This window comes from Thermobia domestica, chromosome 16 (assembly GCF_964235325.1).
Source record: "Thermobia domestica chromosome 16, izTheDome1.hap1.1, whole genome shotgun sequence".
Lineage (NCBI taxonomy): Eukaryota > Metazoa > Arthropoda > Insecta > Zygentoma > Lepismatidae > Thermobia > Thermobia domestica.
The window spans coordinates 1,855,442-1,870,635 of NC_137469.1; the positions used below are offsets into that span (position 1 = coordinate 1,855,442).

The 15,194-nt window shown below is 34.3% G+C and overlaps 1 protein-coding gene across 1 annotated transcript in view; it reads right to left on the reverse strand.

Moving 5' to 3' along the window:
• LOC145672396 (pickpocket protein 28-like) overlaps positions 1–15,194 on the reverse strand; it is a 74,444-nt gene that overhangs the window by 15,482 nt on the left and 43,768 nt on the right. The window contains exons 5-6 of the mRNA XM_081741551.1: positions 10,947–11,095; positions 3,832–4,039 (exon numbers count right to left, since the gene is read on the reverse strand). Coding sequence (XP_081597677.1) covers positions 3,832–4,039; positions 10,947–11,095 — 357 coding nt within the window. The remainder of the gene's footprint in view (positions 1–3,831; positions 4,040–10,946; positions 11,096–15,194) is intronic.

Here is a 15,194-nt window from a genome sequence, read left to right on the forward strand (position 1 = left end):
CTTAAGAACCTTACTATCATGTTTACTCCTTTTTGTTTTTTTTTTCTTGAAAAGGTAGTAATTAATTAGGACTTTCGTTTTTCTACACTTTCCTAAATTATCAGCCTTTTGATTCTTTCCATTAGCTTCTTTCTTCATCTTTGTGGCACTGTCAAATATTATTTGTGCTACATCAGTTCCAACAAGATCCTTGTTCTTAATGGCCTCTCTCAACCATTCATTTGCTTCCTTCAGTAACCTATCAGATGACTGTCTCTTCTCTTCTTCACTCAGATATTTTAAAGTACATTCTTTTCCTTTCTCAAGTAAGTTCTTTTTTTTTAATTGTTCTTCAGCTGCCCATTCAGAGCTTTCCTTTGCCTCTCTTTCTTGTTGTTGTTGTTTCTTCAATTTCATCTGTTATTTGCAGAATTCTCTATAGCTGTTGTAAGCAGTATGTTCCAGGTCTAAAAGCTCTTTACATACATATATATACACAGGGTCGGATCCACAATTTTTTGAGAGGGGTGCACCATAACTACCATAATAACCAGTCTTATTGAAACTCTTCAAAATGACATGTGACAATATTCTTTGCACGTGACAGCGCTGCTACATAGAATGGGAGGGGGGGGGGAGTATTTTAAAGAGGGTCGCAAGTGATATGAAGGAAAAATTGTTCTTCTCTTCTCCTGGCTCTGTTTCTTCCTTATTTGACAGTTATTATATTGCTTTGCTTTGTGAGTCCTTTTCCTTCAACTTTCAGAAAATCGACTGAAACTATTGCTTTTGCAAAACTCCTCTTTCTTTTAAGCCCCAAACGGAAACATGACGGCAGAAAGTTTCGGAAAGTGTTGCTATTTTCACTGCTGTCTTATTTTAGATAGTGTATATTTGCAACAAAGAGGGAGGGGTGCACGCGTACCAGTGCATCTCCCCTATATCAGGCTCTATGTGCCCCCCCATCATATATCTCATGCAGGGCTCCCTTAATGTGCAAACAAGCATTGAGAACCTTCTCTGACATGATGTTAGCCCTGCACAACAAAATTTACCACTTAGAATTTACTAAACTGCAGCACCTGGAAGAACATTCAATTACAACACAGCATAATTTAACACCTTTTACAAATTATTAAACTGCAACACCTTCATAAACTAAGTTCTCCCACTTATGCTTCATTCATCATTGGCGACATACACAAAACATTTTAATCGCTTTCAAAATTTGAAAAAAATTGTTTAATCTTCCAAAGAGCCTAAAATACTGACTTTACTGACTTATTTTTTTTAAAAAAATACTGACTAAATACTGGCCTCGTCAAAAATACTGACTTTACTGACCAGTTTGCATCCCTCCATATACATGAGATAAATCAATTTGAGTCCTTTGTACAGATTGCATGATAGCACCAATATTATTAAATTTTACTTCCTATTTCTTGTTATAATTATAAGCTGGCACATGAGATTTTTCTTTTGTTTTATACAGTTCCTCCGTATTTACATGAAATTTACTTAGGGAGCATCGTATATATAGATATTGCATTATATAAACGTTAATAACTTATATATCCCTCATTAATTACATGTACAATATTCCATGTTAATCACAGTGAAATGACAATGTGCAGTTCAGTAAATTTATAAAAAAATATATTTGCTGAAGTAGTTTGAGGACGTTTTAAAGTTATTTTGATCACTGAAAAATAGGAATGCAGTAAAATATGCGGATGAGTTTTTTTAGTAGAGATCTTGATTGGTTTCTTGATGCTAAGAAAATATCAATGGAAAAATCCATTAATGGTTATACTGTGGGAAAATATGTATCTGTAATCATAGAGGCGAAAGAGAAAAGAATTAATGCGAACATTCTTGGTTTTGTTCTGAATATTTCAGCATCTAATGTTCAGCATCGAATGCACTTTTTTATACATGAAAGACAAGTGGTCTGATAATAAAAACTCATGTAATTTAAATTTAATGGAAGCTGGACTAAAAAACGCTATGAATTTTTACTATACTTGTAAAGAATTTGTAAATTCCCTACTAGCAGAGACAACTTGCAAACCGCTTGCTGTAAGCTTGAATTGCAAGTCGGCGAAGCTTGCATCCAGCTTGATTGGAAAACGTGCAAGCATGCCTGAAGCTGGATTTCAGTAATGAAGTTACAGGGGGCAACCTTGCATTCAGTGTTCCATTCAAGCTTCACGCAAGAGTTTTACAAGTCAAGTCAAGTCAATAGCCAATGAACGGCCAGTGATGCCATGACGCTCTGTGAAGGGTCTGGGGCATCACTTGCAAGTACAACAAAAGGCAGATTGTATGAAAGCATGCGTTTCAAGTGCAAGCGAAGAAAGCCAAAAGCCAACCACACGCCAACAGGCCGAAAGTTTCCTTTCCATTAGCATTATGTCAGAGACAATTTCAAACATTAGGCTGCTACCAAAGATGTAAATAAATACATCTTTAAATAAGAACCTCTCTACTCTGTTATCATTCTATAGCTGTTTGTGTAATAAAACATTTTAAAGATAAGCACGGGGCATGGTGGCTCACTGGTAGAGCTCTTACCTCTGGTGCGTAGGGTTCCTGATTCAATCCCCGGCCAAGTAAGTTTGTGGTGACTACATAGTGTCCGTAGGTTTTGTTGGGATTCTCCCGTTTCCTTCCACTTTCTCACTCCACCAATTCTTCCATCATCATTCACTCGCCTTAATTATCTGTCTCTTAGCCTAAAAGGAATAATCGTGAGACGTTAAACTGAAAATATATTTAAATATAAGCATTTTTCTATTCATTCGTAATAGTTGTAAAGTTGTAATAAAGTTGCCCCTTTTCACCAAAAAAAAAAAAAAAAAAAAGTTGACAACCATAGCTATAGTCTATAAATTCACGTAAGCAGTGGTGTTATTCAAATTATTTAACAACAGTTCTATGATGATCAGTACACTAAGTATTAACATTAATACATGATTATATTATTTATTCCAATGATACTAGTAATCAGTGTCGCAATTAGTATTTTATTTCGGGAGGGGACAAAACTACCAAGCAATAATATTTTTTTCGGGAAATTTCACCAAAATTTGTCTGCAACGCTGCTGTATGATAAGCTACGTTAGTTTTGGAGGTGACTTGGGCCCTCCGAACTCATAGTTGGTTGCGCCACTGTTAGTAAATAGTAACTAGGATTAAGTCACAAAGCAGCTTTATATTGATATTTTGGTATATTGATTATCAAAAGTAGTACTAGAGATTGATTGATTGACTGATTTTGAGTTTTACGTCCCGTTCAGCAGCGAGGCTATGAGACGTGGACCTACTGATTAACGTGGAATCGAACCACATCAGCTTCCGCCGGGAATCGAACCGGGTCTTCCGTGCCAAAGGCGCGTACGCTAACCGTTTAGCCACGAAGGAGCTCGTAGTACTAGATAATAATAATAATAATAATAATAATAATAATAATAATAATAATAATAATAATAATAATAATAATAATAATAATAATTATTATTATTATTATTATTATTATTATTATTATTATTATTATTATTATTATTATTATTATTATTATTATTATTATTATTATTATTTTAGTAAGTACTGTGTCTAGAAGTGAACAGACACTTTTAACAATCGGTTCCGGAAGCTGAGAAATTTGAAATTTTAACAAGTTCGGGTTATCAGACTGAATAACATCGCTGGATATAAGTACGGTCCATAAATTTGATTTCGTAATAACGTCTTTATTAAAAATATAATTTCTAAGTAATTAAGTAAATGATAAAAAAATGTATTATACTCAACTACTATACATAAATTGTAAAAGTTAATTAATTTACTTACTTTAAACCCTACTTCCTTGTTTTCATTACATGGAGAAATATATTCTCTACCGACATTTAGTACAAGGCTAAGACCCTTTTTCCGCCCTGTTCCCTTTGTCCTGAATGGAAACTCTGTGGGATCACTGTCAGCTCGTTTGGAGTATCCGTCTTCAGGATTCCACCAGGCATCAGTCATATTAGCACGGGACTTCGACCAGCGAAACTCACTGCAAACAACAAAATATTACATCAATTTAGTGATAATGTAAAACAATTTATGTTCAATAAATTTAATTGCATACAGTAAGAAGTTATTACAATGAACTCACGATTATGGGCGGGAGAGTGCGAGTAACGAACACAGCAAATAATCCCACAAAGTATTGTTAGTGATTGATTTGAGAATCAGGTTATAATTAAAACTACATTTATTTATTCTAGTGGAAACGCATTTAAGAATACCGTATAGAAATTTAGGGATACGCCTCGAAGTAGGTACACAAGAAGAAGGTGATAATAGAATGTGGCCCCGAATATGCTATATAAGATGCTATATTTCAATAGTACGCCCGAACGGCCACAAAAGCATCTGTTTAATCAAATAGGGTTACAGATATTGAATGTGTCTGTGAAATGATATCCTACGCTTAGGCTAGACCATCACGTAGCACGCTGGCAGTTTCGGAGTTCGGCTGGTTGCCAGGTGCCGTTTCAACATGTCGCATAGTGGTCTCAATTAGGACCGTAGATCCAGCAGGGCAGAGTAGAGGACAATATTGATTAGAACATGCAAGGTTTCCTTTGTGTTGTGCGAAGGCACATTATCCTGATGAAAGATCAAGTATAAAAAGAGTCAAGATAAGGCAGGGAGAAAGGATTGATGGCGCAACGAATGTACGATACAGTAGTTATACTTACTGATCGAACACCAGAGGCGAGTGAGGTGTGAAATCTCTCGTGGCTATCGTTAGCTTATGAACCTTCAGAGTGGGAGACCTAGGTTAGACTCCCGGTGAGAGCTCATGTAATTAAGATTCCACGTTAAAGCTGCGAGTCCACGCGTCATATAGCCTCGCTGCTGAAAGGGACGCTAAACTCAAAATCAACCATTCAGGTGAGCTAGATCTGCATCTTGCCCTTCATATCAGAAAGAGTTAGGGATGCGCATGAGACAAGATTTGAGACTGTCTCGTCTCGAAAATGTGCTGTGAAAGTGATGTCTCGACTCGAAAAAAATGTATATTTCTCTATTGGAAGAGCTGTGTCTCGACTCGAATTTTGTCAGGAAAATTCTGTTTCGACTCGTCTCGTGCGCATCCCTAGAAAGAGTTCTATATGACAAGTGCAAATATAGGCCTACACTAGATTTTCTTGCTCACGTGACCCTTATCAACAAATACCATCTCTCTATTGCAGCCTGCCGCGAAACTAGCGAAGCCGTTCTCGACGGTGAACGAGTGTAAAGGTAATCGTGGGAGAGGAACACAGTAGCGTATACTTCACTCTAACAATCGCACTTTTTATTGCAATCACATGGAGGAAGTAAGAGTCGGTCGTCATCCTGTCAGGGCGACCTAAACGATCATTCGGTCTAGGCGTTCTCTTGTGCGTCGCGGAGCATGTTTGTTGTGGGAACCTCTGCCTCCTATTGTGTGCAGCACCAATGGATCATTGACACATCATAATCCTCACAAGCGGCTATTGTACGGAGCGACTATGCGGCATTTCACAGTTCCACTACGCAGCCATGCTCTAAGTCGCTTAAATATTACAGCAGTTTTTTTAGTTCATATTTTAACATTTATTATAAAGTTGTTTGCTGAAAAATGTGATATCAGAGCTGTGTATACACAAATTACGTTTAGAAAGGATAGAAAAATTACACGCCCGAAGTATGGTGTAATTGATTCTAACTAATATTGACATCAGCATTGTCTTCCGCAACCTACAGGTATGGCAAAATTTATATACTTACAAGTATACCATAGTAAAACATAGAAAATAGTAAAAACATAATCGAAAGACTAAAACAGTTCATTGTAAGTGCTTTCGCTTAATATTTCATCACATAGGAAAAAGTAGAAAGAAGTTCTTTTTATTATTATTATTATTATTATTATTATTATTATTATTATTATTATTATTATTATTATTATTATTATTATTATTATTATTATTATTATTATTAAATTAATGATGATCGTAAACTAAGTAAGTAAAAACTGCATCACATGGCAAGAAATAATATTTTTTATCCGCGCAATCTGGGAATCACGACTTGTGCCTAGCCTTAGGAAAGTCTTTGCTCTGGTGCTGTGAAATAGTTTCCCCTCATGTAGAAGTTTGTCACTTACATTGGTAAAAGAAATGGTTCTGTTGATATCCTCTCCCTCGGGGTGCTTATTTGGGACATATTGTGTTGGGGCTTTCCGTTTGGAAACGACTGTGTAAAGTCACAAGAAGCTTAAAACTTACAACAGCTTAGTGATACAGTGTTCTATCTGGTGAGAATTCACGGTTTGATTTGGATATATATGATCATCGATTTCCACGGTGTCACCTTGTACCTTTTGATTCAATCAATTCTTCTCATCCATTATAATATTATCGGCTTATCGGCTTCTTATCAATACAATACAATAATTATCGGCTTCTACCCCAAATCATATGAGTGAGCAACATGGATCCATATTCAGATGTTGGTGGCAGTGCACTGGTAATGCTAATACGTGTGGCAGGTGAGTAATGTAGAAGATGAACGGCACTTGGACTTCGAAAGCAAATTCATTGCTCAACAGGCAGGAATTCATACAGGAGAGACGAGAATAAACTGGATATCAAGAATTATGAATAGGCGTTATTAGTAATAAATAAGTCAGTAATAGCAACATCTTGATATTAACTTGGTTTCTTATCTCTCTTCGTCAGACGAGGACTATGCGGGTAACATCTGGATAATGCATATAGACATATGATTACTTATAACATCAGTTTGTATAATATTTGTTTATCTTCCTTCATATAATATAATAGCCACGACAGCAGAGTATAAATTAGGAGACCTTGCTTCCTCACGAAGCATCCTAAATCAACAACAATTCATCCTTAGTTTCAGTACCATTAAATTATATATATGTATAGATGTAGATAGATAGATAGATAGATACATAGATATAGATATGAGTTCACATATTGAATGTATATATATATATATATATATATATATATATATATATATATATATATATATATATATATATATATATATATATATATAAATTCAATATGTCAACTCATATCTATATATAAAAAAATGAAATTGACTATGATTTGACTTAATCTAGCCTGTGAAGTTTTTTTTATCATTTCCCTTTGACGGTGTAACTTAGGGAAGGGGGACGGGAGGTATTTAAAAATAAATAAAAATGAAAATGACTACGTCTGTGACTTAATAACTCTTGAACCACACGACCGATCTCGATCAAATTTTCAACATAGATGAGGTTCTGACATAGGATGTTTTTGTCGTTTCATTTTGACGGTGCAACTTAAGGGCGGGGAGATATTTAAAAATGATCGAATATGAGCGATATTAGTGCCGAACCCATAATTTTCGGGGTCGCTGAGTTGAACAGTGACACTTGCATTGCTGTTTAAATCCAAATTCAGCCCCTCAACTTGGCTGATATACAATGATAAAAAATTACCGATATTCCTGTCGAATCCATAGTTTTTAGGATCGCTGAGACGACCAGTGACACTTCTGATGCCGTTTAAATCCAAATTCAGCTCTTTATGTCTAAAATGAAACGTATTCTCCCCGTGCGAAGAACATGTATTCTGGTAGTTTATAATATAACTTCATAGCAGAATATTGTTATCTAACATATAAGTGCGTTTCGTGTCAATCTGAATGATCTACCGTCAATCTGAATGATCAATCTGAATGTCAATCAGTTTAATATAATAAAACAGTTAAGCATCATGTATATTAGTCTACGAAAAGTGAATCGACATAATTCCTACTACATCGATGTTGGATAGAACCCAGAAGGATGAAGGAAACAACGAAATCCATGAGGATTCCGGAATCACTTCCGTAGCTACGGTTATACATTTGTACTCCTATAAACAAACAATATAAGTTCAAGTGCAATTAATATAAGTTAAGTTATATATGACAATTATCAATAATTATATTAAAATTTCAACTTCAACCACTATCCCATCATTTTCTTTTTTAGTTTCGTTCCGACGTTAACTTTAAAACTAGAAGAAAGTTAATCTCATTTCATCATCACATTTATTAGTGTGAACAGCATTACCAGACGTACGTCTTTTGTACTATGAGGATTTAATAATATTATGTACATAATGGTTTTATAAATGTAATTGATTTGTATTATAATAATTATATGTCGGGAATGGTCATAATTCTAAAAATTATACTTAATTATAAGTTGGTAGTGTTGTATCATTATTTTTCATTATAATCTCTCTGTCATCATTTTGTAATAAAGTATGATAGTCCGCCACTATTTGCATTAAGCAGTCCAGAAACTTGTATTGAGTTTAGAAATGAATTATTACATTATTTATATAAATTACATTAAGTATTGGCACAAACAAAATGTCGTATTGCCTGAAGTGTTAGCAAATATGAAAGTAATATTAAATAGAATTGATAATAAATTTTTGAATAATTAGTTTAAATATTATTTCCAATGATTGTCATTTGTTATTCAAGATGTATTATTTTTATATGTTATTTGCACTTTAGACATTTTTCATTATGCTTTTGATAGTTGCTTAGTTGCTGCACAGGAATCGAATTTATGTACGTAAGCTTTTGTTCTGACGAATTGGTATATATATATCAGAAGTGCCCACAAAGGGGGGCTATGACGCAAACTGCGTCATTGAAATATTTGGGAGGGGGTAAAAATCTATATAAATATGTTTGAGGAGGTGTAAAAATTAATTGAAAAGATTTTTTTTTTTCATGGAAGAACACCTACGGATAGACAATTGGGGGGTTGCGTCATGGACATAAGGGGGATGGGCACCACTGTATATATATAAAAAACATGTAAAAGAACTAAAAACCAATCACACACAACAAACACTCCAGTTCACATGTACGCCATCCTCCTCGCGACCTCTAAAACAAAGTTAGAATCCGTAACCAAGGATGTTATAAATTGAGGATCTACCCATATGTATCTTCATCCTATTAAATCGATGAAGCCAAAAAACAACCGAGCATCGGCACGTCTGATTGGCTACTCTCGTTTCTGCCATCGTTTGATTGGCTACTTTCGTTTCCGCCATGATTGTTGGCTCAAAACATTGCGATCCTATTGGGCGGAGTGGGCAGAGTAGGGGTGGCGAAACTGTGACGTATGGCTTCAAGATTTTTTGTAAGGGCAGATCCTCTATTTTATAAGATCCTTGTCCGTAACAGTGCAATCATTTATATTATATATCAGAGAAAAAAAAACACATCTGTCACGAAAACTCATATTAATCATGCCAATTGCTTTACACATCAAAAGTGCCGAAATGATAACACATTGACTAATAGAACTATTAAACAAATAAAAGTAAGCATAAATAACAATGTAATTATCAAGAATAACCAAGATATGGTACAGATATATAACACGGTCACTAAACAAATAGAGCAAACAAATAACAAGGAAAGAGAGAAGCAAAATGAAAGAATTTGTAACGGATCCTTACATGTTAATTATATATTTATTATTTATTCGCACCAATTTTGCTGAAAATAATTCAAATACTAATGCACCTGTAATCAGAGGAAGACATTTTTGATTCCATCTGGCATATTGATCCATATAAACAAACAATTTATTTATGCAGTAAGATTTATTTGAAGTGCATTAAAATATTCGTGTTAATTTTAGAAAGATTATTAGCTGAATTTTTAAAAATGTGTTCTATTTTAAGGACCATAAAAATTGCTGCTTTATTTATTGAATTATTTCACTTACACATTTACGTGCATATTTTTGGATTACTAGAGGGATCATATCGCTGGAGAACAAATAAATGACCTAGACAATAAAAACATATTAATTGACGCATATCCAAATCTTCATTTGATACCCTTGCGTTCTGTATGTACACTTGAATGAACTACAAGAAATAGGAGACATGCATATAATATAGGGTTCCTACTGATCTGGAGTAATATATTTCCCAGACTTAGGGCAATCGAGCGGTGTTCAAAATTTTTATGGTTTAATTTAGCCTAAACGACATAATTACATATCAGTTTAACTGCCTGCAAAACTTCATATCCTCTTCGGACGCCAAGTGTCCTATACGACACGAAATTGGCATTATTCGTCCTAACAGAGAGACAATATGGCACATACGACACGCGTGTTTTGCTTCTTTTCCTTGTCGCAGGAGTAGGCACTGCATTTCATAGAAGCTTGACAATTAAAGAACGCTTTCCGTTGGTCCTAGGTAGTATTTTTGGAGGGAAGAAAATATCACAGAAACCGAAAGATGACACGATTACGTAAGTATTCTACTTCTTTTTCATTAGTCAGTTATTTTTTTTGTAATACCTGTTAATTTATTTTGTTAAAGCCTTAGGCATAAATACGCAGTTGATTATTTTGCTCTTCTATTGTGTGGTGGAAAATGGGGACCTTTCGTTTTATCATGTGTCGTATGTGACACTATTAAAACTAACCGTTACAAAAGATGATTATTCATAATCTAGAGATATCTCATGTTTTCAATCTTTTCACTTGGGTTTTGTGAACATGTGACCGTGTTTTAGGTATTGGATATTGTTGTTGTATTGCATAGATGTAGTAACTGTGTAATACACATAGGCGTAAGGAGTGGGGAGACAAGGGGACAGACCACTATCAGAATATCGTTTCTAACTTTTTATTGGTAGAGTTTCAGTGTGTCCTATATGGCACATATGTTTTTCACTCCTCTGTGCAAAAAAAAAAAAAAAAAAAAAAAAAGTAATCTCTTTTACTCTTTGAATGTATGAAACGAAAGAGTAACGAAAATATAAAATTTACAAAACAAAACAATTCTGCTCCACAAGTGACACTGAAGAGGATATATGAAACTTATACTTACGTTTCCTTGAAAAGGATATTTGGAGGGAATGTGTTAAAAGCACAACACACTCCTTGATCCGTTACCACTTGATGAAATAAATTCGTACATGAATATACTTTGTCTCGCCACGTACATTTTAGGAGAAGTTCTTCACATGAATAGCTTGCCTGTAAGAAAATTACTACAATAATCCTTTTGAATAGAAATCGAAATAAAAAAGTTCTTACATTGCAATAAAAGGTACTTTAGAACTGAAAGAGAAAAAAACTGAAGGCACAACTTACGGACACCTAGCTTTCAAGCCTTGAATGTCTCGTTGTCAGGGTCGAGCAAGAAGAGAAAACACGAAAATACTAGGTGTGATCAAAAACCACGGTGAATATTTTATTAGAAACAAAGCAATAAGCTTACATGGAATTTGATTTAATCTCCTTCAAAGTACTGTCCTTGGTTAGCAATGCTCTTATCCCAACGTTGAATCCATGACTGGAAGTATTTCTGGAAGGCTTCTTTTAGAAGACCATTCAGCTGCTTTGTTGTGGTCTTCTCAGTGTCAGAAATGGTGTCCAAACGTTTTCTTTAAGCATGGTTTTAATTTTTGGGAAGAGCCAGAAGTCGCGTAATGTTATATCTGGAGAGTACGGAGGCTGTGGACAGACAGGAATACTTTTTCGGTCAAAATTTCCTGTTCGTTAGTCAAAAGCGGGGAACGAACTTCACATTCACTCTTCTCATTTTCAAATCGGTGGTTAAAATGCATTGTATGGATCCATAAGGGTTTTGGGGGGGAGCTCTAGAATAGTTATTTGCCTATTTGAACGAACAATTTTTTACCACTTTTTGCACGTTTTCTTCTGTTGTTGAGGTTAATGGATGTCCTGAACGCTGCTCGTCTTCTACCAACTCATTTCCGCTTTAAAATCGGTCATACCACTTCTAAACAGTCTTCAGAGTTACAGCATTATTGCCATACACTAATTTCAACATTTCATGAGTTTCTTTGGCACTGTTTTGCAACTTGAAACAGAACGTAATGTTCACGCGTTGTTCGAAATCCATGATGCGCGACAGACACAGTAAACACAACCTCATTCTAGTGGCTCTGGACGCTGACTGACAAGTCAGAACATGTTCCAACTTGACGCTGCCTGTCTCAACGGATCAGGCTATCGGACAAATTACATTAAATGATTGTAGCACTAGTCATTGCTGCTTAAAAAATTAAAAAAAAAAGCGTTCATCGTATTTTTTGATCACACGATGTAGGAATATCAGAGAGAGAAATTCGACTCAGAAAATTTATTTTCCACATTGAATAATGATTTGTAGAATCAATAAGATAAAGTACAATGAAATGCTTCTTTAGGGATCCGAATAAATAAATAAATAAATAAATGATTATATGGGATAATAACTAATAGTAGTCAATTGACATATTCAAGCGTAAAAGAGGCAGGCAAGTAATGTATGAACGAGACAAAATTTTAAGCCCTGTTAATTGAAATACATAACTATAGAATGTACCTAACGTAATTTTCTTTCCTAGAATTCTGTATATAAAGTCTTATTTTTTTTAAAAAAGAAAAAATCTTATTAATTTATATAAATAAAAATGAAAGTGACTATGTTTGTGACTTAATTGCTCTTGAACCACCCGACCGATCTCCAGCAAGTTTTCAACATAGATGAGGCTAGGGCCTGGGGTGGTTTTTATCGTTTAACTTTGACGGTGTAACTTGGGGAGAGATATATAAAAATGATTGAAAATTACGAATATTAGTATCGAATACATAATTTTTGTGGTTACTGAGATGAACAGTGATACTTTCGATGCCGTTTAAATCTGAATTCAGTCCCGCAACTTGGAGAAAGGAAAGGGGGTGATATATATAAATGATCGAAAATGACCGATATCAGAGAGCGCTTAAAAAATAATAAAAAGTTACTGACTAACGGAACCTATTACTAATTTTTCTTATTTTAACTCATCGAAGAGGGTAATTGATGCTAGTATATAAATAAAAATAAAATAGCGTCTGTTTGTTTGTAGAATAAACACTGATATATTTTTATGATTTTTTAAAAATTAAGATATTTCTTATAGCCAAGACAGGTTTTCATTATATCATTTTGGTGATACAATTATCAGGTTCGTGATACTTAACCACCTACTGTCCAAGGTGAAAAGTAGTACGTACTCCCACTGGTGCAACAATGAAAATGTCTGTCCATAGGAATTACCATAGCTATTGTTAATATCTTTATGTTTTGTTTTATAGATTTTTAATAAAGTCAGTAAGGAAATAACAATATAATAGATAGATATATGGAACTACAATATACAAATCTTGGACGTGGCTCAAAAAGAGCTAATCAAACGAAAGTCACCCAAATTTGATTAGATTAAAATCTTGTTTGATTAGACTAATATTAGTAAGCAGCAAGCCACACTTAAACTGAATTAACTCCCGCCATGTTCTGCAGGACAAGTAAGACACGTTGAAATTAAGCAAAAGCTTACGTACACATAACAGGAGACACATCTACACCAACTTTTGCAATGCAATTACGGTAAAACCTGTCAACTTGGCCACCTCTGTAAGTTGGCCACCTGCTCATCTTGACCTGGTTTGTCTTGAACCTGCATTTTCCCATAAGGCATTCGTTACTTATTACTCTGTAAGTTGGCCACCTGTCTATCTTGGAAGTTGGCCGCATTGAAGCAATGTTTTCCCTGTGATAATGATAAATTTACCTGCGTATCTTGAATACGCAAAAGACCATTTTGTTGTTCTTAAATCTTTCGTATTCTCATATGAGAGACAGATGTTCTGTATTTGTGACTGGAGACAAAGAAGCATGATTTCCACGATTTGTTCTTGGAGGTCAATGGCCAGAACACTACCCTGATAAAGGGGTGGTGAAGGAAGATGTGAATAAGAAAAAGCACGTACTTGAATTGAGGAAACGGTCGTACGTATTTGTTTACCCTGTCTGTTTTGGTAAAACCATTAGCTATATCGGCTCCTTTCATCAGTGGGGAACTTTAGTAATTCCGGAAAATTCTCAAGGTTAAAGCTAACCATCTCAATTACCAACTATTGGCACCTGACGGCTTGTCGAAAGGTAGCGGAGGTTATGAGATAAAGATTTTCTCAAAACATCTTTTGCTCCGAGTGAAGCACTTATAGCTTATTAACAAGAGGTAGTTAACTACAAAATTAAAATGTGCATATGTGCCCGAAAAGAATAAAATAAATACGTATTTTACAATCAAGTAATACTAGAAATCCAATTCTAAAAATACACCAATCACAATTATTTTCTGTAAGTTGGTCACTTCAATGGAACCGATGGTGGCCAACATAAACAGATTTCACTGTAAATAAATAAAAAAAATAAAAATAAAAGAATTAGGATTAACGTTTGATGAAAACTTTTGTTTGATGAGAATGCAAATATAATATCTGAAGATACTATAGAACTTTTAGGCTTTCTTTTACTCCATATGATAATTTTAGGAATATTGACTTATATATATTTTTTATATTACGTTTTGGTTAAGAGCAAAATTAGAGTATGCATCTAGTGCAGAACTATATGACCAAAATTCATTCTCTAAAAATTTGGGCAAATACGAAAGAGGATTCAGTAAAAGGGAAAAAGGCGTATGTTTGTAGATATGAACAATGAACAATACTTTGAAATCATTTCTTATTAAAAATAGTTGTACTGTTGCATGACCAAACACTAGTAGAAAACCTTGAAAATGTATAATTGCTCAGCTCTTAGTTCCAAACAATTTTATTGAAAGCTAGTAACAATAGGACAAACCAAGGAATGATGTATATTACCGTATATTACCATGTGTAATATGTCTACTTTAGGTAGAATACTATGAAACTAAAACAGGAGAAGAAACTCAAGAAAATTAACAAAAAATATTATGTTAGTGACATTTTCATGTATGTAAATTTAAATCAATAAAAGCTCAATTAGTAATTTTTGGTTGATCCGGAATTGCAAAACATTTTTTAGATCTGTATACTCGAATGTACAAAATTCTAAGTTTGATGAAGTATTGTATTTGGCTGGTCGCTGATTCTAGCACCAGAAATAGTAATAATTATTAATTACTCAGTAAATAAAGAAAACCATAGCTTACAGAGAATATTACTGAATCTGGTGCCAGAAAATGATATGCAATTTCACTATGAAAACATAATTGTGTATTTCTCTCTCTCTCTCTCTCTCTCTCTCTCTTTC